Source organism: Zosterops lateralis (assembly GCF_965231275.1).
Source record: "Zosterops lateralis genome assembly, chromosome: 13".
Classification (NCBI taxonomy): domain Eukaryota; kingdom Metazoa; phylum Chordata; class Aves; order Passeriformes; family Zosteropidae; genus Zosterops; species Zosterops lateralis.
Window position 1 is genome coordinate 20,079,859 of NC_139773.1, and position 27,549 is coordinate 20,107,407.

The 27,549-nt window shown below is 49.5% G+C and overlaps 2 protein-coding genes across 3 annotated transcripts in view; both read right to left on the minus strand.

Annotated features, from left to right (window-relative positions):
• Positions 1-1,487: 1,487 nt before the first annotated feature.
• CTDSPL2 (CTD small phosphatase like 2) lies at positions 1,488-26,224 on the minus strand. Of its 2 annotated transcripts, none has more exons than XM_083870832.1 (13): positions 26,166-26,224; positions 12,011-12,219; positions 10,442-10,580; positions 9,386-9,532; positions 8,558-8,770; positions 7,782-7,860; positions 7,404-7,515; positions 6,441-6,527; positions 5,356-5,418; positions 5,181-5,260; positions 3,419-3,545; positions 3,069-3,164; positions 1,488-2,625 (listed from the first exon to the last, which is right to left on the minus strand). In XM_083870832.1, the coding sequence occupies exons 2-13, from the start codon at positions 12,200-12,202 to the stop codon at positions 2,560-2,562; spliced, it is 1,401 nt and encodes a 466-aa protein (XP_083726958.1). In that variant the 5' UTR covers positions 12,203-12,219; positions 26,166-26,224; the 3' UTR covers positions 1,488-2,559. The 2 variants fall into 2 exon arrangements, with proteins under 2 accessions (XP_083726958.1, XP_083726957.1); XM_083870831.1 differs by having other exon boundaries at positions 9,386-9,535.
• Positions 8,299-27,549, minus strand: part of CTSH (cathepsin H) — a 163,496-nt gene continuing 144,245 nt past the window's right edge. The window contains exon 13 of the mRNA XM_083870836.1: positions 8,299-8,312. The gene's annotated coding sequence lies outside the window, so the exon portion shown is untranslated. The remainder of the gene's footprint in view (positions 8,313-27,549) is intronic.

Sequence of the window (27,549 nt, forward strand, 5' to 3'; positions counted from 1 at the left end):
CATCATCATCACCATCACCATCACCATCATCACCATCCTCTCTCCATCAGCCCAGGGGACACGGCTGCACCAAGCAGATGTAAAGGTAATGTTCTGTACATTTTATTTCAATAAAGACATAAGACAAACAGCGTAAAGATGCCCAGATGCCCTAAAGATAAATACATTTAAAAGATTCTCATTAAAATGAATCTGTAGTATTTCTTTCCTGCAAGCAAAATACCTTTCTTTAAATACAAAAAAAATCAGTATTCTGAATTGCAAATGTTTTCACTTTTTTTTTTGTTTTGTTTTTTTGCAGAAAATCTGCCACGATGATTTTGTTTTTTTTTAATGAATAAGGATTTTCCACAAAACAGGCTTGCTCTACATGCTAAGTTTTAACAGTTCAGTGACACCATGTGCTAGCTACATACACAACAGATAATATAGTAAGAAAACACTCAACCTGATGAAAAGTTAAAATCTTCATTAATACACTGGAAAAAAGTTGACATAACTCATGCCTTTTAAAATCAAAAATACAAAAATTAAATGTTTTGCTAAAAAGATTTTCCTTATTTTAAGGACTCATTTGAAAATGAAGCTGCATGTAATTTGTACAATAAAATTGTACAAGTAAACAGGTAATATACATAAAAAATTAATTGACATACTTCTCAATTATCAGCTGTCCACCTTTAATTTTCCCAATACTGTACTTTCTTATCAAGCATACAAAATAGCAAACTTCTCTTTAGAAAAAGTGCCGTTCTGTGACATCTTTTTTACACAAAACCAGTCCGAGCCCTGTGGCGTGGCGATGCAGTCGAGAGGCAAAACAAAAAAAAAAAGCTTCCTAAAACTCGTACAAATCCTCCCTTTTCCAGAAAGAAAAAAAAAGCCTCCGTTAGAAAAAAAAAAATATCCCCCCAGGGGTGGAGCTGCTGCTGCTGCAGGGGGAGCCACGGCCGGACTGAGAGTGATGGAGGAGGAGGAGGAGGAGTGTCACAGGAGCCTCTCCACACCTGCCCAGGTGAGCCTGTCCTGCCCAGGTGAGCTGGTCCTGCCCAGGTGAGCCTGTCCTGCCCAGGTGAGCCGGTCCTGCCCAGGTGAGCTGGTCTTGCCCAGGTGAGCTGGTCCTGCCCAGGTGAGCTGGTCTTGCCCAGGTGAGCCTGTCCTGCCCAGGTGAGCTGGTCTTGCCCAGGTGAGCCTGTCCTGCCCAGGTGAGCTGGTCCTGCCCCAGGTGAGCTGGTCTTGCCCAGGTGAGCCTGTCCTGCCCAGGTGAGCCTGTCCTGCCCAGGTGAGCCGGTCCTGCCCAGGTGAGCCGGTCCTGCCCCAGGTGAGCTGGTCTTGCCCAGGTGAGCCTGTCCTGCCCCAGGTGAGCTGGTCCTGCCCAGGTGAGCCGGTCCTGCCCAGGTGAGCTGGTCCTGCCCAGGTGAGCTGGTCCTGCCCCAGGTGAGCTGGTCTTGCCCAGGTGAGCTGGTCCTGCCCAGGTGAGCCGGTCCTGCCCAGGTGAGCCGGTCCTGCCCCAGGTGAGCTGGTCTTGCCCAGGTGAGCCTGTCCTGCCCAGGTGAGCTGGTCCTGCCCCAGGTGAGCTGGTCCTGCCCCAGGGCCCGGCGGAGGGTGAGGTAATTCCTTGTCCATCACGGTGGTGCCACTGCCCAGGGGTGGGTGTGTGTGTGTGTGCTCTGTCCATGGCAATGCTTCAGGATCTTCCGAGTGTTTAGTCGTTCTTTATCTTCTTATCTAGCCAGTCTCTTGATTTTTTTTTTTTTTTGACTACAGTAGAATATTACAGAAAGAAAAAATATAAATGAAGGATCAGGGCTTTTTTTTTTTTTTTTGCCTTTTTTTTTTTTTCTTTCTAAATGAAACTTACGTGGGCTAAAAACTAGAGAATATTTTTTTTTAAAACAAATATACAGGATGCAGGCAGACAAAGCAGGGAAACGGCCAGCCAACTGTTTAATAAAAAAACTAACAAAATTTGGCTATTTCCAGAAAAAACTATGAAGCGCCTCAACTAAAAGGAATGCATAATGAAATCCTAATCTAAATACAGGTCAAAAATGTAAAAAGGTTATAAACCTTAACAGGAAAAATAAAACGACTTTTACTGGCCATTCCTGTTGAAATGAGAATCTTAAAAGTAACAGAAAAGTGGCTACAAACCCACTTAGAGCACCGAACAGAGAGAAAATCCGAGTCCGTTTTCGATCTCTGTTGTATCATAAAATCCTGTGTTTCTACAGGTCAAACTGCTGGTGGCAGAAACAGAATTTTCTTTATAAACTGCAGATGTCCTGTACATTAAAAAAAAAATTTTTCCTTGGAGTTGCACTAGTTCTAAAGACTTTTCTGTTCTAGCCTCCCTACTGCGGGTACTGGATTGTACTGACGGCGGCAACCTCAGGTGTAGAAAGTCTCTTTCTGTAACCCTTGATCATTTGTTGGGCACCAAAGATAAGAAAAGCAAGACGGGGTACAAAAATGCAAAATTTCAACAGTAATGGCAATGTTTTGTATTAGTCCAACAGGGTCCTGCATTTCCTCCCCTCGGCAGTGAGAGCAAAGGCTTTAGTCGGGCGGTAGCAAATCATGCAAGCGAAATCTGTCTCTGATGTGAGGTCGGACGTCTTCGTTCTGTGGGGGAAAGAGCAGGGTTAGGAGGGTGAAACACAGAGAAAAACCCTCCCCAGGGTTAGGAGGGTGAAACACAGAGAAAACCCTCCCCAGGGTTAGGAGAGTGAACACAGAGAAAAACCCTCTGCAGGGTTAGGAGAGTGAACACAGAGAAAAACCCTCTGCAGGGTTAGGAGGGTGAAACACAGAGAAAAACCCTCCCCAGGGTTAGGAGGGTGAAACACAGAGAAAACCCTCCCCAGGGTTAGGAGGGTGAAACACAGAGAAAAACCCTCCCCAGGGTTAGGAAGGTGAACAGGGAGAAAAACTCCTCTGCAGGTTTAGGAGAATGAGCACAGAGAAAAAACTCTCTGCAGGTTTAGGAGAGTGAAACACAGAGAAAAAACATCTGCAGGTTTAGGAGGGTGAACACAAAGAAAAACCCCAAGAAGGCAAACACTTACCAGCTCTACGAGTTTCTCCAGAAATGGAATCAACTTTAGGAGTTCATTATCATTTTTATCCATGAACCAGCTTTCTATGGGAATTCCATTGGAAAGCTGAAGTTAAAATACCAAAAAAAAAAAAAAAAAAAAAAAAATTAAAAAAAAATCAACACACAATTCATATTTAATTTATCTACAAATACAACTTGTGAAACAGCATTTGGGGAGGAAATATTTCCAAGTTGCAGATTCCTGAGCATTTTCCCCACAGTTTCGTTTGTAAACTTCAACACAAAGCCCCAAACTTACATAAGGAGTGAAATCCAAGTGTGGCTTCTCTGCTCCCCTCAGGAAGCTCTGCCCCTCACCTGGTAAGCAAAGGCTTGTGGTGAATTGTCAATGATGATGGTTTTGGAGAGGTCTCTGCCCAGGATGTTCAAATCCTTGATGTAATTCCCTTGTACACACACACAATGCTCACGGAAGAGTCGATGCCTGTCAGTAAAGGAAAATACTCATTAATGACAATGCCCACACTGCACCAGGGCACTGTCAAACATTATCCAATTTTTTCTCTTCTGATCTCCTTTTAGGGAATTGAGCCCTTTTTTCTGTTCTCTTTACAGCATTTCACTGGTAAAACGCCCAGCTCAGGTGATTTTGCACTAACCCAGTTCTGGGGTGGGTGTTTGGATTTATTTATTTATTCAGGTTCTTTCTGACCCCTCTCACAGACAGGCCAAGGAAGGGACCCAGAACACCCCAAGGATGTGCCAAGCCCCAGGTGCTGCACAGAGCCAGTTTATTGGGGTTTATTATCCCTTTACTCTGTCCCAGCCCTCACAGAACAGGGCAGCCCTGTGCCAGCTCATGCCAGAACACAAATTGTCACAAGGAATCTTTCCTTTCCTGTTACACCTCTGCTGGCAATTAAACTATTTCAGTTATTACACCTCAAAAAAAAGTCTCATGGCCAAAACATCCCATCAACTCCTTCCCTGCCCCATTAACCTCCTCCTGTGTAATTTACGACAGCAGGAATGGATGGATTGACTAAAAGGACTCTTGACTGAAATAAAACTCCTATTTCATGGTGCATCCACAGAACCATCAGTTGTAAAGCAGGTTTGGGGCTGCCCAGCCCCACTGCAGAGCCTGCAGGTTTAAATGGAGGGCTCAGAGCCTGCACACAGTGTGCCTAATTCCATGCAGGAGCTGAGCTCCCAACGTTGCCATGGAGGGAAATGAGCTGCCACATTTATATTTAGAGTGTGAGTCACACGTGTGGGGCCTGACAGGCACCTGGGGCTGGTGGCAGAGTCACAGCAGCCCCAGACAGGACAGGGACATCTCTGCAGGCTCTGCCTGCCCCTGCCCCAGCACAGGGACAATCAATCCCTGAGTGCTGGAAGGTGGGACACAGGGACAATCAATCCCTGAGTGCTGGGACCAGGGGTCTGCAGGGAGGGGGGACACAGGGACACTGCCCCACACTCTGTTCTGCAGTTCCAGGACCCTCCTGGGCACCATCCTGGGCTGTCACACAGCTCTGGCACCTCCAGGGAGGGGTTCCCTGGCCTGGGACATCCCACCCCTGAGCAAAAATCAGTCTGAGTCCAGGAATGCCAGGGACAGAACCTCTGCCAGGTGAGAGTGACAGAATCTCAGCCCTGGAATTTCCTTCTGCCTCGGGGAACTGGAAAAGCCAAGCACTTCCCAACAAAGCTCAGTACTGAGAAATGAAAAACCAGCTCTAATACAAAACCAACAGACAAATGGTTTTGTGACTGAATGAGAATGAAAAGCATGCTGATTGTAAAAGCTACACAAATCACAATTTATAACAAATAACTCGAGTTTGAATAGTTTAAAAGTAACCAGGTGCTCATTTCATTTCCTTTATTTGCAGTGTCTATTCCAAAGCACATTTTGGATCCCCAAGAGTCATTTCCCATGAGCCAACCCAACAGAGACTGAACAGGGACAGGTTTTTATTTTATCACAAGGCACCAATTCCATCCCTTCAGTCCATTTTCCTCCCTCTCTCAGCCCAGGGGATCAGGCACTGCAGGAAGGAATGTGTCCCACCCCACTGGTCTGAGTTTGCCCAGGACATTGTTCTGGTTTTACCTGACCAGCTGCTTTTTGGGGTCCAGGATGTTCAGTAACTTGTCTGCATACACCTTCTTAGAAGCAGTAAACAGAATGATCTGGGGATTGGAGGGGACAAAGTCACCACTGGAGGCACAAGCAAGTGGATACAATTTAAAATGTGATGTTCAGAGGTGGTTTCTGACAGTTTTACCTCATAGATCTGAGACATCCTTTCCAGGAACTCTCTGAAGAACGGCCTTAGCCTGACATACACCTGCAGCAGAGAGACACAGAGGGGGTTTGTTGCTCTGATTTTTTTCAGTTTTCTGATGTTCTGTATTTTTGTACTTGAGTTTTCACACGTGTAACACAAACAAAGAGTGATGTTTTGAAAAACTCTGCATTTTTCCCTGGAAAAAGGACAAACTGATGGAGTTCTAATCTGACCAGTGGGGTCAGAGAAGTGTCAACCTCGTGGCCCAATCGCTGATCAAATTCCACACATTATTTAAACCTTAATCCCAAAAATAAACTTCCTTCTTTCTGTTCACACAACTGGGCAGTGTGAGTGTAATTCATGTCCATTTAGTGATGGGGCTTCAGCAAACCCTGCCCCTCCCCACCACCTCCCAAAATCAGCAAAAATCAGCATCAGAAACAAACTGAAGCAGCAATTTATGTGTAACAGCACCCAGTGACAGCAGGAGATCCCAGCCTGGGCATCTCAGAGGGGAGAGGAACACAATAACATCACCATTAACACCTCCACTGGAAAACTGGATGGAATTAGGAAAAAAATCTAATAAAACACAGAAGCTGGACAATCTCTAAATGAAAAATGAAACTGGTTGCTTTGACTAAACACCCTGACTCTGCTCCCACCAGCAGGGCAGCACCACTTCAAACCTTGGACACAAGAACTAAATCCTCTTCTGAATAACCACCAACAATTGCCTGACCTGGGGGTGTCAGAAGTGATTTAAAATAAAACTTCAGTTGTTTCTACACTTCCATAAACTCAACCACCAGCAGCACAGAACTGCACACACACAGAGAAATCATTCCCTGAAAGGAATTGTGGAGTCAAAAAAGGCCCCAGTCAGGAGGGTTCTGACCCCGATGCAGGATTTGGGGTCACAGGGAGGAGCTGCAAAGGGGAACAGTTTCAGTGAATACAAAATTCCCTGCAGATGTAAAATTCCAGGCTGCTCCTCCTCTCCCTCCAAACTACACACAGCAAGGGTTCCCCCCCCAAAAAAAAAACAAAATAAAAAAAGTCTGTGTTTTTCTATTTACCTGGTAAATGACATCTTGAAAAAGAACTGGAAAAGTGAGTGCAGCATCTTCTAATTCATTTAGACTACAGTGCACTAATGTTTCATCCTAGAGGAAAAAGTTACATAAGAGAAATAAAAAGAGTGTGAAAAAACAATGCTGCAAATGGAAGTAGTTTTCTGCATTTTATGTTCATCTTAAAGCAGGTCTGTTTAGAATGGAAAATGTAATTTCGTGCAAGTGCTGTCAAGATTGAAGAAGATTCTCAGGATGAATTAAACATTGTATTATTATCATAATTTTTGAAAATTGTCACTAAAACTGTGTGCTGGGGGTGTAGTTCTAAGGAGGTATTTTACTTTGTAGGCTCTTCTCTCATTCAGCTCCAGTATCTGGAATTTCAGTGTGAATAATCCACCCATTCCTACGATCACAGGGATGATGCTGCTCAAAAAATCACCATTAACAGGGTCTGAAACAACTTTCCAAACAGAGACACTGAAATAAATCATCATAAAGACAAATATATTTTACAAGAGTATTTCAGAACGTGGATTTGTGCCCTTTAAGAATGTTCTAACAAGTAAAAGTTTAATTTTTCATCAATTTTGATGGAAGACACTCATTACTGGATTTTCCCATTTATTCCACCTCATTTTTCCCCCACACTGGATTTAGGGAAGTTTTTATGGGGACAGATAAACTGTTTGAGATGTTAAAACTGCAATGCAGGATGTAAGGATTTGGCAAATACAGCTCAAATTCTCTTCCTATCACAATTAATTCTTTTTTCACTATTTTTAACTAAAATTATGCAACGTTCACCAGTCTTAGTTTAAGGCAAGCACAACTGATTTCCACAACGAACAAAATAAGGGAAATGTTCCATCTCCCCTGCTTTGGTTTGTGTTTATATCGTTAAATAAAATATATAAAATTTAAGTGTATAAAGTATGAAGTTTGTGTAAAAATATCTTTATTTACCAAGTCTAGAACTAATGAGAACTCTGGTGTGCTTCTGGTTTTCAGTGGGAGAGCTGGTTTCCTGTTCAGCTGCTCTTCTGTTAGTGGGGGGACGTGTTTGATGAAATAGTATCTGAAAATAAGACAGATTTTGCTGTCAAAATGGACATTATTGAACTGCAATGCTGCAGCCCAAGTTAATAGTTGAAATATTTAAGGCACAATAAGTATTTTAAATTGAAATAAACCCCAGATGAGCATACACATATTTTTTTTTAAGCTAAGAGCTTTTGGAGTTCATTATGGTAACATGAAAACGATTCAATTTAAACAGAAGCATTTTAATCCACTACCCCAAATGATGAATTTACTATTTCCAGCAGAAACTCTGGCACTTACGGATCAAAGACTTCCCAGTCCTCTTCATAGGTGGCTTCTGCATGAGCTGATGAGTAGCCACTGTCTGGAGATACTGGTGCTGAAATCCAACCAAAATAAAAATCAAAACAAAAAACCCCACAAGAGCTGGTCTCCTTAGTGCAGTTCTTCTAAGGGACAACGTGCAGGTGAGGCCCCAGGGAGGAAAGCAGTGACAAACTGTCTGCTTCCATGAGAAGAGGTGCTGAGGCCACCTGAGCTACACCAGGAATGGATAAGTCCTGCCAAAACTGTGTCTGTGGTGCATAAACCAGACTGGTCCACCAACAATAAAAATCAATATTAACACTGTTTGCATACCCCAAAGGAAATGGAGAGTCCCTGCCAAGGTGCTGGACTCCCCAGGATCACTCTCCTGCCCCATGGCACAGGCATTGTCCCCATCCCTGTCCCTTACCCAAGGGAAGGTGGGACAGGAGTCCTGCCAAGGCACTGGCCTCCCTGGTACCCCTCCCCTGCCCCTGTCCTCTGGCCCTGTCCCCTGTCCCTGTCCCTGTCCTCTGTCCCCTGCCCCTGTCCCCTGTCCTTGTCCCCTATCCCATCCCATACCGGTGAGCGGGGGCAGGTCTCTGTCCCCTGTCCCCTATTCCCTGTCCCCTGTCCCATACCAGTGAGAGGGGGCAGGTCTCTGTCCCCGGGCTCCTGGCTGTCCCCTGTCCCCTGTCCCCTGTCCCATACTGGTGAGAGGGGGCAGGTCTCTGTCCCCTGTCCCCTATTCCCTGTCCCCTGTCCCATACCAGTGAGAGGGGGCAGGTCTCTGTCCCCGGGCTCCTGGCTGTCCCCCAGGCCGTTGTTGGCCACGCGCAGGGGGCCGGGCTGCCCGGGGAAGGCGGCGCCGTTGGTGGACGTGGCCGTGCTCGTGGTGATCTCGTCCACCTGCTCCATGTCCAGCTGCTTCACGATCTCCTCGGCCTCCACGGCCTGGCCCGGGGAGTCGGAGCCCGACGTTCCTGGGGGACATTCCCAAAAACCCCTTTACTTTCAGGGTGAGCTCCCCATCACATCCCCATCCTGCTCACACTTGTTATTAGCCACATATGCACACAATAATTAAATATTACAGAATAATTAAACAATTAAATATACAGAAGAATTAAATATCACAGAATAGTTATGATAAAAATATTTTGAAAATTAAATATACAGCAGAATTAAATATCACAGAAGAATTAAATATCGCAGAATAATTATGATAAAAATAATTTGAAAAATAATTCAACTTGTGGCACCGATTCACGCCACAAAAATAAGAACCAAACCAAAGATCACAACAACAATTTTAAAACATGTTTGGGACAAGGAATGTAATCCCTGTTATTTTTTCTTTCTCCTTTTTTTTTTTTTTTTACTGAAAGGTGCACCACTAAATACACCTATGGAAGAAACGTTCTATTGTTTGTAAAGCTTCTTTCCTTAACCATCAACCCATCCAAAAATTCAGGAGCCTTTTTGCCTGGCAGCAGTAACTCAGAATGAGAAGTGTACTGTCACTCAAAGCAGTTATTTCATACAAAAATCCGTCACTCTCAGCTTTAAGACTATTGGCTTTTTTAAATAATACTCACCATTTTTATTTGCTGGTGAAAAGAAATTGAAAACAGGAGAAAATATGGTTCCCAGTAACGTTGTCCGTGGGGGGCTGCCTGTGGTGGGGTTATCTTCCAATTTCCCATTTTGCTTTACGTGTTGGTTCGTCATCTCGTAACTTCCAGCTTCTGGAAAAGAAAAAAATATGAGTTTAAACATCACCCAGCTGGGCTTCAGCATTTGCACTCTAGGGCTGTATCCTGCTCATGGCTCAGCTGGGTTTATGAGAGTCTTTCTTTCAGCATAAACCCAAAGTGTCCATTCCCAACACCTCTGGAGCTTCTCTCCAGAGGGGCACACGAGGAGCAGAGGGACAAATCCTGGCAGTGCTTTGGAGGGAGCTCTCAGTGCCAGGGCTCCACTAGAGGGAGGCACAAGAAAGGGTCAGAATTCCCTGCCCGAGGCTGCAGCTGCTCCAGAGCCCAGCGTTTGCTCCTCTCCTCACACACACAGAGGTACAAACACAACTGGGGAGGGACAGAAGTGCCAGCTGTTGTCACAGGTCACAAAGGACAGGATTAACTGAATCTCCACGTAACAAGGGTGATCTCTGAATGGCAGGACAGGTATGTACAGCCCACAACTCAAATCCCCATCTCACAGTTCTGACAGACATCTCTCTATGCCCTTGACAAGCACTTTCAGCACCTAAGGACACCAGTTTATTTCCACAAACACCAAGAGTTGGGAGGTGATGCTTCCCTCTTATTTGTGAGAAAATGGGAGAAGAGCTAAATTAAGTTAGTATGGGACTTCTAGAATAATAATTAAAAACAACAACAAAAAAAGTTAAATTAGTTCCAAAGTAGCAGCTGCTGACCCAAACTGTTCTCACAGAGATACAGTGGGTTTGTCTGGGGGGTGCTGGAAGTGCTCTCACACCTCTGGAAATCCTGTTTTTGCTGTCACCAGCTGTCCCTGAAGTCAGGCAGAGCCCCAGGAAGCTCCCCCAGTGCAGGAGAGCCCTGGGTCAGTGCACAGTGGGAGAGGAGGGAACTCCTGCACTGCAGGGCACTGAGGGAGCATTTACACACCTCCATTCATCTGACTTTTCCTCCGCACCCTGGAGAGCTGTTTGTTGGGCTTCTCCCCGGTCTGGGGCGTGGAGGTGATCAGGTTGTTATCGATGTCCCGCTCGATCCGACTCCTCTTGGTGGGATTTTCTCTTTCTTCCTTAAAATAGGAAAGAGAGGGGAAAAGAAACACACTGAGCAGTGGCTGTTTTCCCATGGGATAGAGCAGAGAATGTTTTCTTTCCTGGAGAAAGTTCACCAAGGATCCTTTTACTGCTTCACTTCCAGATGTAGAATGTGCAACAAGTGTCAGGCCAGCTGGGATTTTACATGAGCTGAAACTGAGTCAAAGTGTGGGGAATGAAAACTGTACATGGAGAAAAATTGTCTTTACAGCCAATCTATAAATGTTCCAGTGCTGCAGAGGCTGGGAAATGCAGGGACAAAGCAATCAAAATGACCTGAAACTTGATTTCTCTGCCTGTTAAATACACAGGAGGTGAACTGCCCAACAATATCCAGTGTGACAACCCACACCAGTGCAGGGCAAAACTGAGCTGTGAAAAATCCAAGGATTCTCCTTACCTGGAACTAAGTGACTGCAGCACTCATGGGAATGAGACAGAACCAAAGAATTTTGCACATCCTCTGTGCATGGCTCTATGTGCAGGCACATCTTCCTGACAGGTTTCTTACCCTTTTCCCCCAAAAAACATCTACAAGTCGATAAAATGTTGAAATTTTACCAGATTTTTATTTGTCTCATAGCTGATCTGGGATACACTGTAAATTAGTTCTGATTTCTTGGACACTCTTTCAAATCTGCAGTTACATAAGGGCAGTATCTGAACCTCTGGGATGGATAATGTGGGGGTTTTAACTGGCCTCCATCTAGAGAAAAAAAGCCAGTTTTTGCAGTGATTGCAAGGTTACGTTCAGCCTACCAAAGTTTATAAATATATATATATATATATTTGTGTGTATGTGTGTATTTTTCACCCTCAAATGTCCATGCAACAGGTGTTCTCATGTGCAGATCAGTAAAGCTCAGCTTTCCAGCTGTGAGATTTCACGGTTTTCCCCAAGAAGGGCTGGATGTGATGCTCCAAGCAGGGCAGTGCTCACTGCAGGAATCCCTGAGCAGCTGCACCACTTCCATGGCACTTGGATTTGTGAGGTTTGACCTGCATTGATTAAATGAACTCCTGAACAATTTTGAATAAAACTGCCAGAAATAGTCAAGAAATTGTTGCTTACAGAGTGTTTCTTCTAAGTTGTTAGCACTGAATTTGGATTCAAGGAATCCTTAAAACAGAAATTAGGAATGTACTGAATTTATTGGACATTTTCACAAAGAAACATCAGGTAATAAAGCCAGTGAATAATTAGATTATTGAACATGCCTACAATTGACTCCTGAAGGTTTCCAAGCCTGCTTTACCTGACACAACTCACAGGCACTTCTTGCCTTCAAATTCTTTACATTTTGCTTTCACCACACAATTAATTTTTAAGAAAACCAGTTTTCAATCAAATTTGAAGTGATTATGACCCACTGGAAAGCAAAGCAGGGCCCTGCAGCCGGCATACCTTGGGTGTGCTTCCTTTAATGAACTTTTTGATGGAAGACAAGAGGCCAGTCTCATTTTTGGGTGGTTTTCCCCCGCCGCCAGGTAAGGGCTCCTCCACCTCCGAGTGTTTCCGCTTGGCCCGCAGCGCCCGCTGCGTGTGGAGCTGGTTGGACTGCTGGGCAGCTTTCCGTGTCCTCAGCCTCATCTTCATGGGTGCCACATGGAAAGCTGCAGAGGGAAAAAAAAACAAACAGGAAGCTTTCAGTGAGGAGATGCAGCTCCTGAATGTGAGGATTTACAGATGTGATGCTGCAGAGGAGCAGCGATTTCAGCGCGAGCACCACGAGGAACAAACAGATGGATCTGACCGTGGATACAACACCCAGAACATCACTGAGCCTGCACAAGCCTCCCCTGGGGCAGGGAGGAAACACACAGAGCTGTCTGGGGTGGAAAGCACCTGTGGGGTCACCGAGTCCAGCCCGTGAACAGTCACACCTTGTCGGGCAGGACAAGGAGGGTGTCAGCAGCTGAAAGGATTGATTGTGGGGTGCCTGCTGTCTCCAGCCCCAAATGACTGCACTCTGTGACCCAGGAAGTTCTTTCCTCTCTCTGTGTTCCTCAAAACACTTCACTGCCAGTCTCCACATTGAACTTGAGGCATAAATCTAAATCCCTGCCAAGTGCTCACAGGAGGAGTTGGGAGCCTGTGCACTCAGTGGGTGAGGACAGAGCAGCCCTGCAATGAGCCCAAACTGAGCTCCAACACAGCTGAGTTTGGGAATCACATCACACCCTGGGAACTCCCATGCAAGGGCAGGATTTATTAAAGCAGAGGAAAAGGGAATGTGTCCCATTTATCTCCAGCCTCCAAGAGGGCTGCTGGTGTTGCCACACCTGAGCCTCAGTGTCACTGTTCTCTGGGCTGGGGACGTGCCCTCTGCACTGCCTGGAGCTGGGCTGCTCTGAAGGGGACTCCTGATGTTTAAAATAATTCTTATGATGGATCAGGAGCAGAAAAAAATGAAGTAGCAAGAAATCCGTCTGAGGTGTAATGCACAGAAACACTGGAAAGAAAGTAATTTGCCTCTCCTACCTGAAATCATGACAAAACCCAGGTTTTTAAAGAAAATTCTATGCTTATCACGACAGGAATCAGTGCCTGCCTTTCTGGAGTCCATTTAGTGCAGATCTGATTGCTGCACAGACAGAATAAATATAGCATTTAACACGTAAGTTGCCTTTCTGGAGTCCATTTAGTGTGGATCTGATTGCTGCACAGACAGAATAAACAACCTGCAACATTTACCATATAAGTAATGTCACAACAGGTCTGTTGTTTAGGAAAAGGCAACGGTGGCACTGGGATGAGTCACAGACAGGGAAACACTGATAGTATTTTTGAAAACCAGTCCAAAACCTGTTACACAGCTGTGTTTGTTCCCAGGTAAATCTCAGTCTCACACCGAGGTGTTGCAGCTAACCAGGAATGACCCAAGTTCTGACTCTGCTGTCAGACTGAGCAAGGAAAGTGCTCTGTGGGTCTGGCCAGGGGTGAAATGTGATGTCACACACAATTCCTACAGGGAATATTCACACGGGGGTCATTTCCCACAGCTCAGCGTTTCCAGCAGTGCTCAGTGCAGTCCAGCTGTGCCCAGCCCTGCAAGGTCTGCACATCCCCAGGGCTGTTAAACCCCTCCAGCAGCAGAGTCTCCACCACTGCCCTGGGCAGTGATGAAATTTTCCTTGATGTCCACCCTGAGCCTCCCCTGGCCCTTCCCTCTCCTCCTGTCCCTGTTTCCTGGGACCCCCCTGCTGTCCCCTCCTGTCAGGGACTTGTGCAGAGCCACAAATTCCCCCTGAGCTCCTTTTCTCCAGGTTCAGCCCCTTTCCCAGCTCCCCCAGAAGTTCCTCACTGGATTTATGTTTCAAATCCTTCCCCAACTCTGTTGTCTGGACACATTCCAACACCTCAGTCCTTGCTCCAGCTCCCTCCTCATTTCTTTACCACAGTCACTTCAGATCTTGTCTCCTCCTCAGAGACCTGAGCAGCTCACTGAGACAACAGCGAGCTTCATGTTTATACCAAAAAATCAGTTTATAAGGGGCACCATTGGGCATCTGAGCAATGTAGCAGTGCCAGTGAGTGACACAGCTGGACACTGTGGAGAGGGTGGAGTCTGGACAGCAGGACAGGACAGTCCCAGGATGGACAGGACAGTCCCAGGAGGGACAGGACACATCCCAGGACAGACAGGACAGTCCCAGGAGGGACAAGACAGTCCCAGGATGGACAGGACAGTCCCAGGACAGACAGGACCTGTCCCAGGCTGGCAGGAGCCCCAGGATGGACAGGACAGACAGGACAGTCCCAGGACAGACAGGACAATCCCAGGATGGACAGAACACAGTCCCAGGAGGAACAGGAAAGTCCCAGCAGGAACAGGACAGTCCCAGGACAGACAGGACCTGTCCCAGGCTGGCAGGAGCCCCAGGAGGGACAGGACAGTCCCAGCAGGGACAGGACAGTCCCAGGACAGACAGACCCTGCCCCAGGCTGGCAGGAGCCCCAGAGGCTCCATGCAGGGCACTCACCGTGTGGATGTCTGGGCTGAGGAGGAGCAGCTGGCCCAGCTCTGGGGTGGGCAGTGTGTGGGGCCAGCCCCAGCCATGGCACACGGAATGGCACTGCCACCTGGGCTCTGTGACCTCTGCCAGCCCCCAGTGATGTCACAGAACACTGAGAGCACCCAGTCCCAGCACCCCCAGCCCTGCAGGGCCACCACAGCCCGTGTCCCCAAGTGCCACCTGCACTAACCCTAAATCCCTCCAGGGATGGGGACCCCACCACTGCCTTGGGCAGCTGGGCCAGGCATGGAGAACTCCCAGAAGAATTTTCCTTAATGTCCACCCTGAGCCTCCCCTGGCCCATTCTCTCTCCTCCTGTCCCTGTTCCCTGGGAGCAGAGCCTGACACAAATGAAATTCCAATGTGGGAATGAAAATATTACTTCAAATTTCCTATAGTATAAGTTGTCTAATTTTTCTAGAACTGAAACAAGTATCAGCCAGGCAAAAGATGAACCAATTGAATATTTGTGAACGGTGAGTCCACATTTGTCCAGCAGGGAAAGGCTCAGCTCCTCTGGGCAGCCCTGCCAGGGGCTGCTTTGGCTCAGGGCACATCCTGGGTATCAAGGCTGGGGTTATAAATATCCCTAATGGACTTAGCAACAGGTACCTACAATCCTCTCACAGACAGGGGTTTGCTTTCCCAGCACTGGGCCCACTTGTTGGGGGAGGTTTTATTGAATTACAGCCCTGGCTCTTTCCTGAACCAGCCTGCAAAACTTAACACAGTCAAAATAATCAAGTCTAAACACGCAGGAGAATTTCCTTCCTCAGCCCCGCAGGATTTGGATTATCCCTGATGGCACAGCCAGGGGGGACCAAAGACCTGAGCCTGGGCTGGCACTGCCACCCCCACTGTGCCAGGGAAACCAGCCCCAAACTCTTCTCTCTCCAATCACTTCTACACTTTATGATAAACCCAGAAAAAGTGGGGAAAAAAAGGGGAAAAATCTTGTTTTTCAGGAGAGAACATCACAAAGAATGACTAAAAGAAATATCCACTCAATAATCTGTGAGGCAGGAAAATAAAATGTAGGAGCTCTTAAAAAAACAGCAGTGGCTGCAATAAATCCCATTTTGTCCACACACACCCCAAGTGTCAGGCTCCCTGCCATGAGAATATTGTTGTTATTCCATGGCACAGGTACACTGCACTTACAGGAAAGGAATTCCTGGAATGACTCATGTTTCCAGCCCAGAGCTCACCTCCACGGAATCTGCACCCAGGGATGGTTTATCCCCCACCACACATGACACTGCTGTTTTCTCTGCTTCCCCCCAACTATTAAAAGGAGAATTAGGTGAGGCACATCTAATTACAGGGTTTAGGGCTTTCTGATACAGGAAAAGGTAAAAGAACAATGGTGAGGAACAATGGGAAGAGGTAAGTGACAAGAAAATTCAAAACTACACTGTTGAACAGTTTCTCCATTCAGTTTGGCACTCAGGAATAACATGAGCTGCCAGCACAGAAACCAATCCATCCCAAACCTCCACACCACAGCAGCTCCAGGGGACTCAGACAACTTGAACATCCTCGGAGTGTGACTTTGGTGACAGCAACACAGGAGGTGAAAAACTCCTATTTATTCATCTGGGCCTTTTCTTGAAATATTTCTTAAGCAAAGCCAAGAAAGAAAATTATTTTTTTAATATTTTTTTAAAATTTTAAGCATCAATTCAGGATGTAAAGAGAGATGGAAACACAAAGCTGTGACCTGTCCCCAGATGGAGCAGCTGTGACAAAGGAGGGGTTTGAAGGGCAGGGAAAGCTTCACCCCAAAGGCCCCCAAAGCCCTTCACACACCTCAGGAAAATATTCCTGGTTAGTTCAAGGTGTTGACACTCTTCCCCTTCAACAACTTTTTTAACCAACTTATTCTCCTTCCCTAGAAAATCACAGCCATTTCATGCCACTCCAGCAGATGGATTTTGTATTTTCCAATGGACTGCACTACTTGTCACTCCTCTCCAATCTTCAGGTGTGTTTTTGTGCCCCTGCAGAGCTGAGAGAGCTGTAAAAGCAGGAAACCCTGAGTCAAAGCAGTCTGGAAGTGATGCTGGTCTGGGGTAGGCAAAAGCAAAATAAAAAGGCACAGATTTATTAAAACAGCCAATCACCCACTGTGCACTATTCAGATGTTGGTGCTGGGTTAGGAAACCTGGATAAATGGATAAAGCAAACAGAAGTTCCATCAAAACAACAGTGAGGAATGACAACTATCAAAGGCACCCCTAAATTCTCCCTCTTTCACTGAAAGCCCATTTTCTGCTCCTCCCCAACTTCCAGAAACAAAATCCTGTTTAAAATCTTTGCTCTTCAGTTGCCCTGCTCAAACCCTGATCCCCAGGACACCCACCCTGTGCTCTCTTCTCCTCTCCCCAAGTCTGAGTATCACTCCTAAAACAAACACATCCTCAGAAGGGTTTTCCCAAAGAAGGATGGCAGCTCTTCACAACTGGCCCCAGCAGAAAATAGATCTTTTGTTCCTTTCTCTTCCTGCTCCAGCCATCACATTTCTGTTTTGCCATTGCTCTGCTAGTGAGGCTTTGTTTTGATTACACCAAACGCATTTGGAACTGAAAGTTTATCCCCTCCCAGCCAAGACATTTCTCTCTTTGCACTGGGGGGAATTAATTCAGCCTTTCCACTTTGTGTCACACTAAGCAAGGAGGAAATTTGGAGAACTGGGGTCAGGATACCTCAGATCAAAACCCCAAAAGCTGCCGCAGAAACAAGACCCTATTTCCAACCTCTGGATCTGCCAGGATGACACAGTTTCACACAAATCACCTCCAGATCTTGTGGGGCTGCTGAGAGATGAGAAGCTGGGAAAGGAAAAGTTTGCAGAGCTGGAGTTTCAGACGAGCAGGAACAGATTCCACAGGAGCAGCACTGCTCCTGCTGGGATTTTGGGAGGGCCCAGCTGTCCTCAGGCTCTCTGGACATTTAATCCACACTGCCAGGCACACAGGGAGAGCCTATTTATGGAAGTCAAGTCCCTCTGCCACAGGCCATGGCACACACAGGTTTGCAAACACTTCCTGAACAACCTTCCGGGATGTTTGTCTGACTACAGAACAATCCTGGGCAGTTACTTGTTCTAATTGTTCACCTCACCCGATATTAGTTATCTTTTTAATTAAAAAAATAACAAACAACAAACAGAAAGGAGCAGATTAATAAACCTGAGTATGTCTGTGTTGGATTATGGAAGGCAAAGAGTGACTCCTGTGTTGCTGAGGAGAATTTAGGAATTTCTGCAACAGAGAATTCCTGCCTTTTTTTGCTTAATTTCACCAGAAAAGCTTCACTTGAATCCTCCAGGATTCACAGGCACAGCCATGGATCCCACAGGACCTTGTCAGGTCCTGTCTTTTAAAGGGACAGATAAGGGTTCTGCCTGCTCCTTTGGCCTTAAAAATAGCAGCCTATTTTTATTGCAGGATAAAGACTCTTCAGATGATAATATGATTCTCATTGCCCTGGCAAACACTTTCCTTGCTGCACTGTATCCCTTCAGAACCTTCCACAAGAGGTTAAACTCTGCTCTCCTGGCTGTTTTCATGCTCTCCTCACACCTGGCTTTCCTTGATTTAAAATAAAAAATAAATAAATAAATAAAAAAAAGCTGAGTTGAACAGGCATCTCTTGCAGAGGCCAGTGCAGGAGCAGGGGAGGAGTGTCCTGAGCCAAGGGGAAGGAGCAGAGCTGGGGAAATCCCCACTCTGACAGGAGAACTCTGCACAGCTCTCAGTGCTCTGCCTCCATCCTGTGGGTGCTGGCTGGGGGCTGGAATCCTCTTCTACAGCCCCTCCCAGGGCTCCTCCCTGCCTTCCCCAGGGTTTCACAGAGCACAGAGCAGCGGGGATTTATCAGCACAGTCACCTCAGTGCACGGCCAAAACCCAACCATCAAACAAACCAGCAAAGCTTTACCCCTGTCATTCCCACAAAGGCTCTGGAATTCCCAGGAAAGGGCACAGAGCAGCTCCACACTCTGCTCACACCTCAGGGCAGGGAACAGAAATCCACCGAGTGGAGGAAGAGCAGAAAAACCCTCCCAAAATGACTTTTTCATTTGGCAGGCACATACCACCAATGACAAATGTTTATTTTCTAATCCTAAGCTATTTTATGGTTTGGAACTCTATTCTGTTAATTGACTTAGGACATTTCTATATTAGCTATTAGTCTTTGAGATGGAACATTATCAAACCTCTTCAGGTATATAATAAACCAATCTATTATCAAAAGAGAATTATCTTCAAGTAAGTCCAACAGGGTAATTACACCTAACAATTAAGTCTTCACCTGAACCTGGATCTCTGCAGCCCATTATTCCAACTGAGCTCCCAAAGATCTTTCTCTTCAAAGTACCAATGATCTTCCTGGTCCCTAAGCAACACCAAGTGAAGGACTCTAAACCCAGTAATTACAGTTGTTTAGGATTATTATTTTAGGTACAGTGAAACCCTTAAAAGTTTCTTCCAAATCTTTATTTTTAAGAACATAAAAGCATCCAGATTACGCTAACTTCATTTTCTCCTGTAATCTTTATCATTTCTGGCCCGATAAGCCAAATAAACAAACTTTTCTGATTGTATCTAAAGTGATTTAACTACAACTGCTTGGTCTCGACAGGAGCTCAAGGTGTCAGACAGACTCAAACAAATACACTGTAGCTAAATCCCACATCCACAACCCTGTGAGTACCCTGAACATCCTTGTAAATATTCCTGCTATTTATCAAACACTTCCTTTACTTTTTGTACACTGTTTCCCCCCTCTGGAAACAAACCTCCCAGCTCCAGTTCAGACTCTCCCTGGCTCTGGCAAGCCCCAGCACAGCCCTGCTGCCCATGGAGCTGGTGAGGAGCTGTCTCTGATCTGTGTTTTCTTTTCTGAGCTCCTGACCATGGTCCATCCTGTCCCAGCTGCTCCCACAGCACATCCCACCCTGCCAGGACAGGGGGCTCAGGATCCCCTGCAGGATCCCCCTCTCTCCCTCTATCCAGGGCAGGGACTGGAATTGGGTGCCCACAATCCCAGGGCATCATTGCCCCACACAAAAACAAACCTCCTGCACCTAAACGAGCTCCCCTGGGATGGTAAAAGGAGAGAAGCTTCCAGGAAAGGGAGGAAAGAGTCTCTCAGGTGGGGGTTCCATCCTCTGGAAGGGACAAAGGACAGTCCCAGGTGTCACCTGGAGCCAGGTGAGCTCTGGGACACTCCAAACAGCAGTGACTGGATGTAAACCAGACCAGGGGGAACTCCAGCAGGGGAGGTGAAATCCCAGCACTGGGTAAGGCACACACAGCCTGTGCCAGCCCTTCCAGGCTGAGCAGGGCACACAGAGCTCCCCTAAGCTCTGCCTGGACTGAGGAAACCTGTGCTAGGCTGGGTCTAACCCAGCAGCTTCCCCAGGCCAGCACCAACTGCTGGGAAAGGGGAATTCTGCTTTTCCCCAGAGGGCACAGCCAAGGAACCCAGTGTGGGGTTCCCCACTAACCAGGCTGCTGCTGTGGGGCCAGGGAAGCCCTTGTGGTGCAGCCTCAGCCTCAGATTGAGTTACCTCCCTTCCTCTAATTAGCACCTCCTCAAGTGGAGGGTAAATCAAAGCAATCATGGGTTGCAGCGGCCCAGGGTAAACTGAGTTATGATTTAGACTGGATTGGTGCAGCACAGGCCAAACTGCTCACAACAACTGCTCTGATTTGGTCAGAGCTCCTGTTACTTTATTAATTTAAATTAACTACTTTCCCTCCCTGCCCTGTGAGGCTTTGAGGACGCTGCTGCACCCTGCAGCATCACCTCCCTGGCCCCATTCTGCTGCTAACAGCACTCCTGTTCATACATATAAGGTAATTAATTTACAGGTAAGTGCTAATCCAAATGCTTTAGAGTCCTACATTCTTCTCTCCTACTTCCACTTGGAATATTGGCAATGACTAGTAGGATGTATTTTTTGCAGTTGTGCTCCTTTAAGTGAGTATCCATAGCTTGTTTTCCAGATGCTGTGGAGTTAACAGCTCCTTTTAGTTAAACTTATTTTCATGACAGTTTTATATTTAAAATGATACTGCTACACTAAATACTGTGAGCACAGGACTAGAGGTGTTTCGTGCATCCCAAGCAGACTCCTCACCCAGCAAAAAGGAATTCTGAATTGAGGCAGGTTAGGATTGTTAGGGATAACTTCTATTTCCATCATCCCTTTTCTGTGTGACTCCAGCAGAAACATCACTTGGAGAGCAGTGGATCCCTGCTGGATCTAATGCAGCACTTCCTGAGTGTTGGCTTCAGGGTTATTTTTAGCAGGATGCACAGAAATCTGCCTGGTGGGGCTGGACTCTGAAAACTTCCCCCGTGGGGAGCTGGATTTTGATTGTCCCACCAGAGCACAGAGTGATGTGGTGCTGAGTTAATCCTGTAACTGCACAACCCCTTCCCCTGGATCACCACACACACTGAGCCACCAGACAGGGAAACTGAGGCAGCAGAGGCTCCTCAGATCCCACAGGGAACAGCCTGGCAGAGGTGGAAATGCACCCCAGGCTGAAGCTCAGCTCCCTCTTTCCTCACAGCACATTGTCCTGACAAGGGTTTTCCTTGGATCACAGGATAAAATGAGAGAACTTTTCATTCAAGAAGTTAAGAGCACCTTAATCAAAGTAATTACTGGAAGTGATCTGATTGGGAAGTAATCTATTTAGAAAAAGTTAGCCCTGCCAACTGGGGAAGCTCCAACCCAACCCCTGAGCTGATTGCTTTAGATGTGGATGATTTCCCACTTAATTTTTCAAGTGCTATTGAAAATGTCTTCATCTGTGAATGTCAAATATTTATTTTTCTAAGACACTAAATAACGGCCATCGAGGCACCTCACCATGTAAACAACATGTCAGATGGGCTCTCAAGCACCTGGCTTTCCCTGCAGCAGTGGGAAGAGCTGCAGATCCAGGGGCAATCCAGGGAATTCCCCTGGGACAGGGCTCTCAGTGGGGCTGGAGCTGCCACTCCTCTTGAACCAGCTGCTGAGAGCTTGTTCTTCCCTCCCAGGGATCCCAGCAAGGATTCCATCTGAACACTCTGCCCCCTGAAAATCACAACCCATCAGGAATTTGATTAATCAACTCTGCACTTGTGGGGGATATTTGCATTTTCTGAGGATTTAGTTGGGATGTGCAAACATCATATCACGGAATGATAGAATGGGTTGGGTTGGGTTGGGTTGGGAGGGACCTTAAAGCTGGTCCTGTTCCAGCCCCTGCCATGGCAGGGACACCTTCCACTGTCCCAAATTGTTCCAAGCTTCATCCAACCTGGCCTGGGACATTCCAGGGATCCAGGGGCAGCCACAGCTGCTCTGGGCACCCTGTGCCAGGGCCTCACACCCTCCCAGCCAGGAATTCCTGCCCCAAATCCCATCCAGCCCTGCCCTCTGGCACTGGGAGCCACTCCCTGTGTCCTGTCCCTCCAGATCCTTATCAAGGGTCTCTCTCCATCTTTCCTGTCGGTTCCTTCAAGTCCTGGGAGGCCACAATTGGATCACCCTGAGGCTCCTCCAGGCTGAACAATCCCATCCCTGTCAGGTTTTCCCCCCAGCAGAGCTGCTCCATCCCCTGAGCACCTTGGAAATCTCCCCTGGGCTCAGCAGCTCCATGTCCCTCCTGTGCTGGGAGCAGCACCCCAGGAACTTCTCACACACAACAGACAAAAAACAATCTCCTATTTAAAACAAGAGTTGGTGACAGCAGTTATGGGACCAGCAAACAAAGGGATTTCTGCCAGACTTGTCCCGTTACTTTCTGGGCTCAGAGGAGTCAGAATCACCACATCTGATCTGCTCTCAGTGCTGAGTGAGAAAGGCACTTGTGGAGAGGAATATTGCCCAGGAATTACAGGATCAGAGGGAGGGGGCAGCGTGTAAATCTGGGATCATCCCAGCAGTCCTGCACTGACACTGCCAAAGCCCAAACCCAGCACAAATCAGAATTGGCTCCCCAGGGAGACCAGGCTGAGGGATGGGGCAGAGCCTGGCCAGGGCACAGCTGCTCACCCACAGCCTGGAAAAGGCACTTTTAGGGTTGTAGGATCACACATCCAGCCCTGATCCTGATCACAGTGATGCTCTGGGACCCCAAGGTACTGTCCCAAAAGGGTAAAAAGCCTCAAGCTCCTCTCAGAGCACACATATATCTAGAAATACACAGGAATTTTACATTTCTGTCACATCCCAGTCCTGCTTCACCTTCCCAAGTTTTTCCATCCTGCTCTTACAGACCCCCAGAATGGCTGAGGTAGGAAGGGAACTCTGGAGTTTCTCTTGTGCAATTCCCCCTACTCAAGCTTTTCTTGCAAGTTCTTGCCAAAATAGTTCAGCCTGATTTTCAGAGTGGTTTCTACAAAAATGTGCAAGTGCTCCAAGTCACTCTTCCACTTACACCTGTGGAAAAGTTTCCTCCACAGGAACGAAATATGTGCACAGAAATCTGTCAGAAGAGATTTTTATGTGAGTCCTAAAGTCTCCTGCAAACAGGATTTCTGTTGGTGACAACCTCACAGCGTTACAGGAGATCAAAGAAAAGCCAGAGCAGTATGGAGAAAACTTGGGGAGGTGAAGACTCAAGTTTGCTTTTGAATTCAGACAACAACTTCTGGGTTTTTTTTAACTGCTCAATGCCACTGAGGCTGTGACAGTGTCACATCCCTGTGCTGGGGAACCACCACCCTGCAAGGGAATTCCCAACACTGGTGGGCAGGGAAAAAAATCACCTCTCAATTGTGAAATGCACATAAAACCCCAGCAAACGTGGAATGTTTACATCCCCAGAAAAACAATCCAACTGTCCCGTTCCATCTCCAGGGCAGACTGACTGACTGACAGGGGGATTTTTCTTTAATAAAAGAACTTTGATGGAACAGGAATGTCAGCTTCCAGTGCTCACTGCACCGACTGGAACGGGATCAAAAACCCAAGTTCCGCACGATGTTTTCAGGGGAAAAGAGGAGAATGTTTCATGGAATTTAAGTCTGGATTTGGCTCGCATCCTGGAACATATATCTTGTTATGAAAACTGCCGAAACACTTTTAAGTGGGCAAGCCATGAGTGTCCTTGGAGCTCTGCAGTCAACTGGAAGTCACAGAGACAGAACCTCCTAAAGGAGAAAAGCCTGAAATTGGGGAGGGAGGGGCAAGTAATCTTGGAATCCCATCTGTTATCCGGATCCTTGTGCCTACAGCATGAAGCAGTTACAACTTGTTTTGTGCTATTGTCACAGATCCAGGACGTTACTCTGGCTAAATCATAATCTCTTCCTGCCTCGGTTCATCCATGTGCAAACCTGGCTGCCTAACTCTTACCTTAATGTGTCATGGGGCTTAATTAATAACACTTAGGTCTTTTAAGTCCTCTGCAAACATTAACTACTTCTTGTAACAACTCTCCAAGGTATTATTATCCCCATTTTACTGGTGGAGAAAACGGCAGAAGAGGTTGTCACTGGCCCAAGGCAACGGAGTGATGGTTACACTCAGAGATCCTCCTCACGGGCTGCGCCGACAGCGGAAACAAATCGAGAGAGGCCAAGGAAATAACGACAAAAGTCGGAATTACTTTCAAAAGTGCACCATGAGCATCTGGAAGGCGATGGAAAATCTATCCAAGAAACAAGAGGTGCAGGAAAAGGAAAAGCATCACCTCTGTCAGGGCAGAGAGTGAGGTACCCTGGGCAGAGCCGGGTTTGAGCCACACACAAACACCAGCCCCGTCCTCTCCTCTCCCCAGCGCTCTTAAGGACCATAAAACTGAGCACCAGGCTGGGGTTCGGTGCTCTCCGGAGGGCGGCAGGGAGCGGGCAGAGAATGGATGTGGAATGCGGAGAGTTAATTCCTCCCGCCGCTCTCCCAGCGGGGACGGGCACGGCCAGCACCGGGGGGTCCCACCAGCACCGGGGGTCCCGCCAGCACCGGGGGCACCGCCGGCACCGGGGGTCCCGCCAGCACCGGGGGGTCCCGCCAGCACCGGGGGCACCGCCAGTACCGGGGGTCCCACCAGCACCGGGGGGTCCCGCCAGCACCGGGGCACGGCCAGCACCGGGGCACGGCCAGCACCGGGGGTCCCAGGAGCACCGAGGGTCCCAGGAGCACCGGGGGTCCCGCCAGCACCGGGGGTCCCGCCAGCACCGGGGGCTCCACCAGCACCGGGGGCACCGCCAGCACCGGGGGGTCCCACCAGCACCGGGGGTCCCGCCAGCACCGGGGCACCGCCAGCACCGGGGGGTCCCACCAGCACCGGGGGTCCCGCCAGCACCGGGGCACCGCCAGCACCGGGGGCTCCACCAGCACCGGGGGTCCCGCCAGCACCGGGGGTCCCACCACACCGGGGGCTCCACCAGCACCGCCAGCACCGGGGGTCCCGCCAGCACCGGGGGTCCCACCACACCGGGGGTCCCACCACACCGGGGGTCCCGCTCTGCGCCCTGCGGGCGGTGACAGCCACACAAAGTTGGTCTTCCCCGCTTTTCACAGCGCTGACACCCCCTGGCCCGGATCCCCTGGATGCCCTGGAGCCCCCTGGAGCTTCTGGATCCCCCCAGAGCCCCTGGATTTCCCCTGGATCTCCTGGATCCTCCCGGATCCCCCTGGAGCCCCTGAATCCCCCTGGAGCCCCTGGATCTCCTGGATCCCCGTGGAGTTCCTGGATCCTCCTGGAGCCCCTGGATCCCCCCTGGATCTCCTGGATCCCCCCTGGATTCCCCTGGAGCCCCCTGGATCTCCCGGATCCCCTTGGATCTCCCGGATCCCCCTGGAGCCCCTGGATCCCTCTGGATTCTCCGGGATCCCCCTGGAGCCCCCTGGATTCCCCTGGATCCCCCGGATCCCCTGGATCTCCTGAATCCCCTTGGATCTCCTGGATCCCCCCTGGAGCCTCTGGATCCCCCTGGAACCCCATGGAGCCCCCTGGAGCCCCTGGACCCCCCCGGAGCCGCCTGGATCCCCCTGGAACCCCTGGATCCCTCTGGATCCCCCTGGATCTCCTGGATCTCGTGGAGTCCCTGGATCCCCCCGGAGCCGGTGACAGGCTCGTCCTGCGGTGCCGCCCCGGCGGCGACAACAACAACAACAACCACCACCACCACCACCACCAGCAGCAGCAGCAGCGGCAGCAACAGGCGCGTCCTGGCGGGACCCGCGCGGCCCCAGCCCCGGCCCGGCCCGCGATCAGCCCCCAGCGCTGCGGGCCCGGCCCGGGCGGGGCGGACACTCGGCAGGCCCGAGCCCCGAGGGGCGGCCCGGGGGCACGGGGAGGGCTGACAGCGCTGCCTGCACCAGGGCCGGCCCGGCTGGGGCTGGGGCTGGGGCTGCGGCCGGGGCTGGCCCAGGGGGGGGGAGCGAGGGAAGGGAAGGACGCGGCGGGTCTGAGGGGGCGGCGGGTGTGAGGGGGCGGCGGGCCAGGCCCCAGAGAGGAGCGGACACCCCGGCGGGCACTCGCGCCCCCCGCCTGATCCCGGGCTGGGACGCGCCGCGTCACTCACCTGAGGGAGGGAGGGAGCGGAGGAAGGAGCGGAGGCAGCGGGGCCCGCGGGGCAGCACCGCGGGCGGAGGGCAGCGCTGGCACCGGCGGTGCTGTTGGCGGCGGCTCCGCGCTCCGGGCGCTCGGCGCTCAGCGCTCAGTCGCCATTTCCCGCCTACCGACCCGCTGCACCGCACCGAGGGACCCGGATGGCAGCGGGGCCGCCGCGCAGGCGCGCCCGCCCGGGGGAGGGGGCCGGGCCGGGCCGGGGCAGGCCGGGAAGGAGGAATGGAGCGGAGCGGAGCGGGCCTGGTGGTGAGCGGTGTTTTCCGGGGGTCTCGCCCAGCCCCGGTGCTGGGCAGGGAGGTGAGGGCAGAGCGGAGCGCTGGGGGCACCGCCAGCGGGGCGCGGGGCTGGGGGAGAGCGGGCGGCGGGAGCGGCTCCGGGCCCGGGCCTGGGCCTGCCTGGGGCTCCTGGCCCTGCCCGGGGCTCCCTGCCCTGCCCGGGGCTCTTGGCCCTGCCCGAGGCTCTTGGCCCTGCCCGGGGCTCTTGGCCCTGCCCGGGGCTCCTGGGCCTGCCCGAGGTTCCCTGCCCTGCCCGGGGCTCTTGGCCCTGCTCGGCGGCTCCCGGCCCTTTCCCCGGGCTCCCGGCCTTTCCCAGGGCTCCTTGCCCTGCTCTACGGCTTCTTGCCCGTTCCTGGGGCTCCCTGCCCTGCTCGGCGGCTCTCGGCCCTTTCCCCGGGCCCCCGGCCTTTCCTGGGGCTCCCAGCCCTTTCCCGGAGGACGGACAGACGGACAGATGGACAGACAGACAGACGGAGGGGCAGCACAGCCCCAGAGCACCCCCGGCTCTCCCTCGGTGCCATTCCCGCAGCGCAGGGCGGGCGGTGCTGCCTGGTGGTTTCGGTTGCTGTTTCAAGTCAGTCGCCCGTGGAGTCTGGTGTGAAGTTTTATTTCCGCTTTCTCTTTATTTGTTTCTTTCCTAGGCGGCCTCTTTGTGTGTGAAATGCTGAGGATGCCGCATGTTGTACTATTTGAAGGGTTTAATGGAGCAGCTTGGCCGTGTCTGGCAGTATAGGAGGATGTAGTGTGAGGTTACATTTCTCATTTCAATGCTACTGAACTTGGATATCATAATTTTCCTCCTGATGATCGCTTTTACTTACCAGTGTTTGTAACAGAAATAATCTCTCAGGTTCAGCTGTGTCATGACAGGATAAATCTCAATGGATTGCCCAGAATGGAAGGGTTTTACAGCAGTCTCTGGCATCCTCTAATTTAGTGCAGAAACCTACAGGGGTGTTGTGTTTCCTGGTACCTGTTGATTCCCGGCTTAGCTTTGGAACGTGGATCAGATTAGAGAAGTCCCGGCTCTCGAGTCACCCAAAATATGTATTGGCTTGTTAA

Excerpts from the sequence above, each read along its gene's own strand:
- CTDSPL2 (XM_083870831.1), bottom strand. The coding sequence starts at position 12,202 with ATGAAGATGAGGCTGAGGACACGGAAAGCTGCCCAGCAGTCCAACCAG. Across the intron at positions 9,536-10,441 it reads GAAAAGTCAGATGAATGGAG|AAGCTGGAAGTTACGAGATG; the intron begins GTGTGTAAATGC and ends TTTCTTTTCCAG. Across the intron at positions 3,546-5,180 it reads CCCAAAAAGCAGCTGGTCAG|GCATCGACTCTTCCGTGAGC; the intron begins GTAAAACCAGAA and ends CTTTACTGACAG.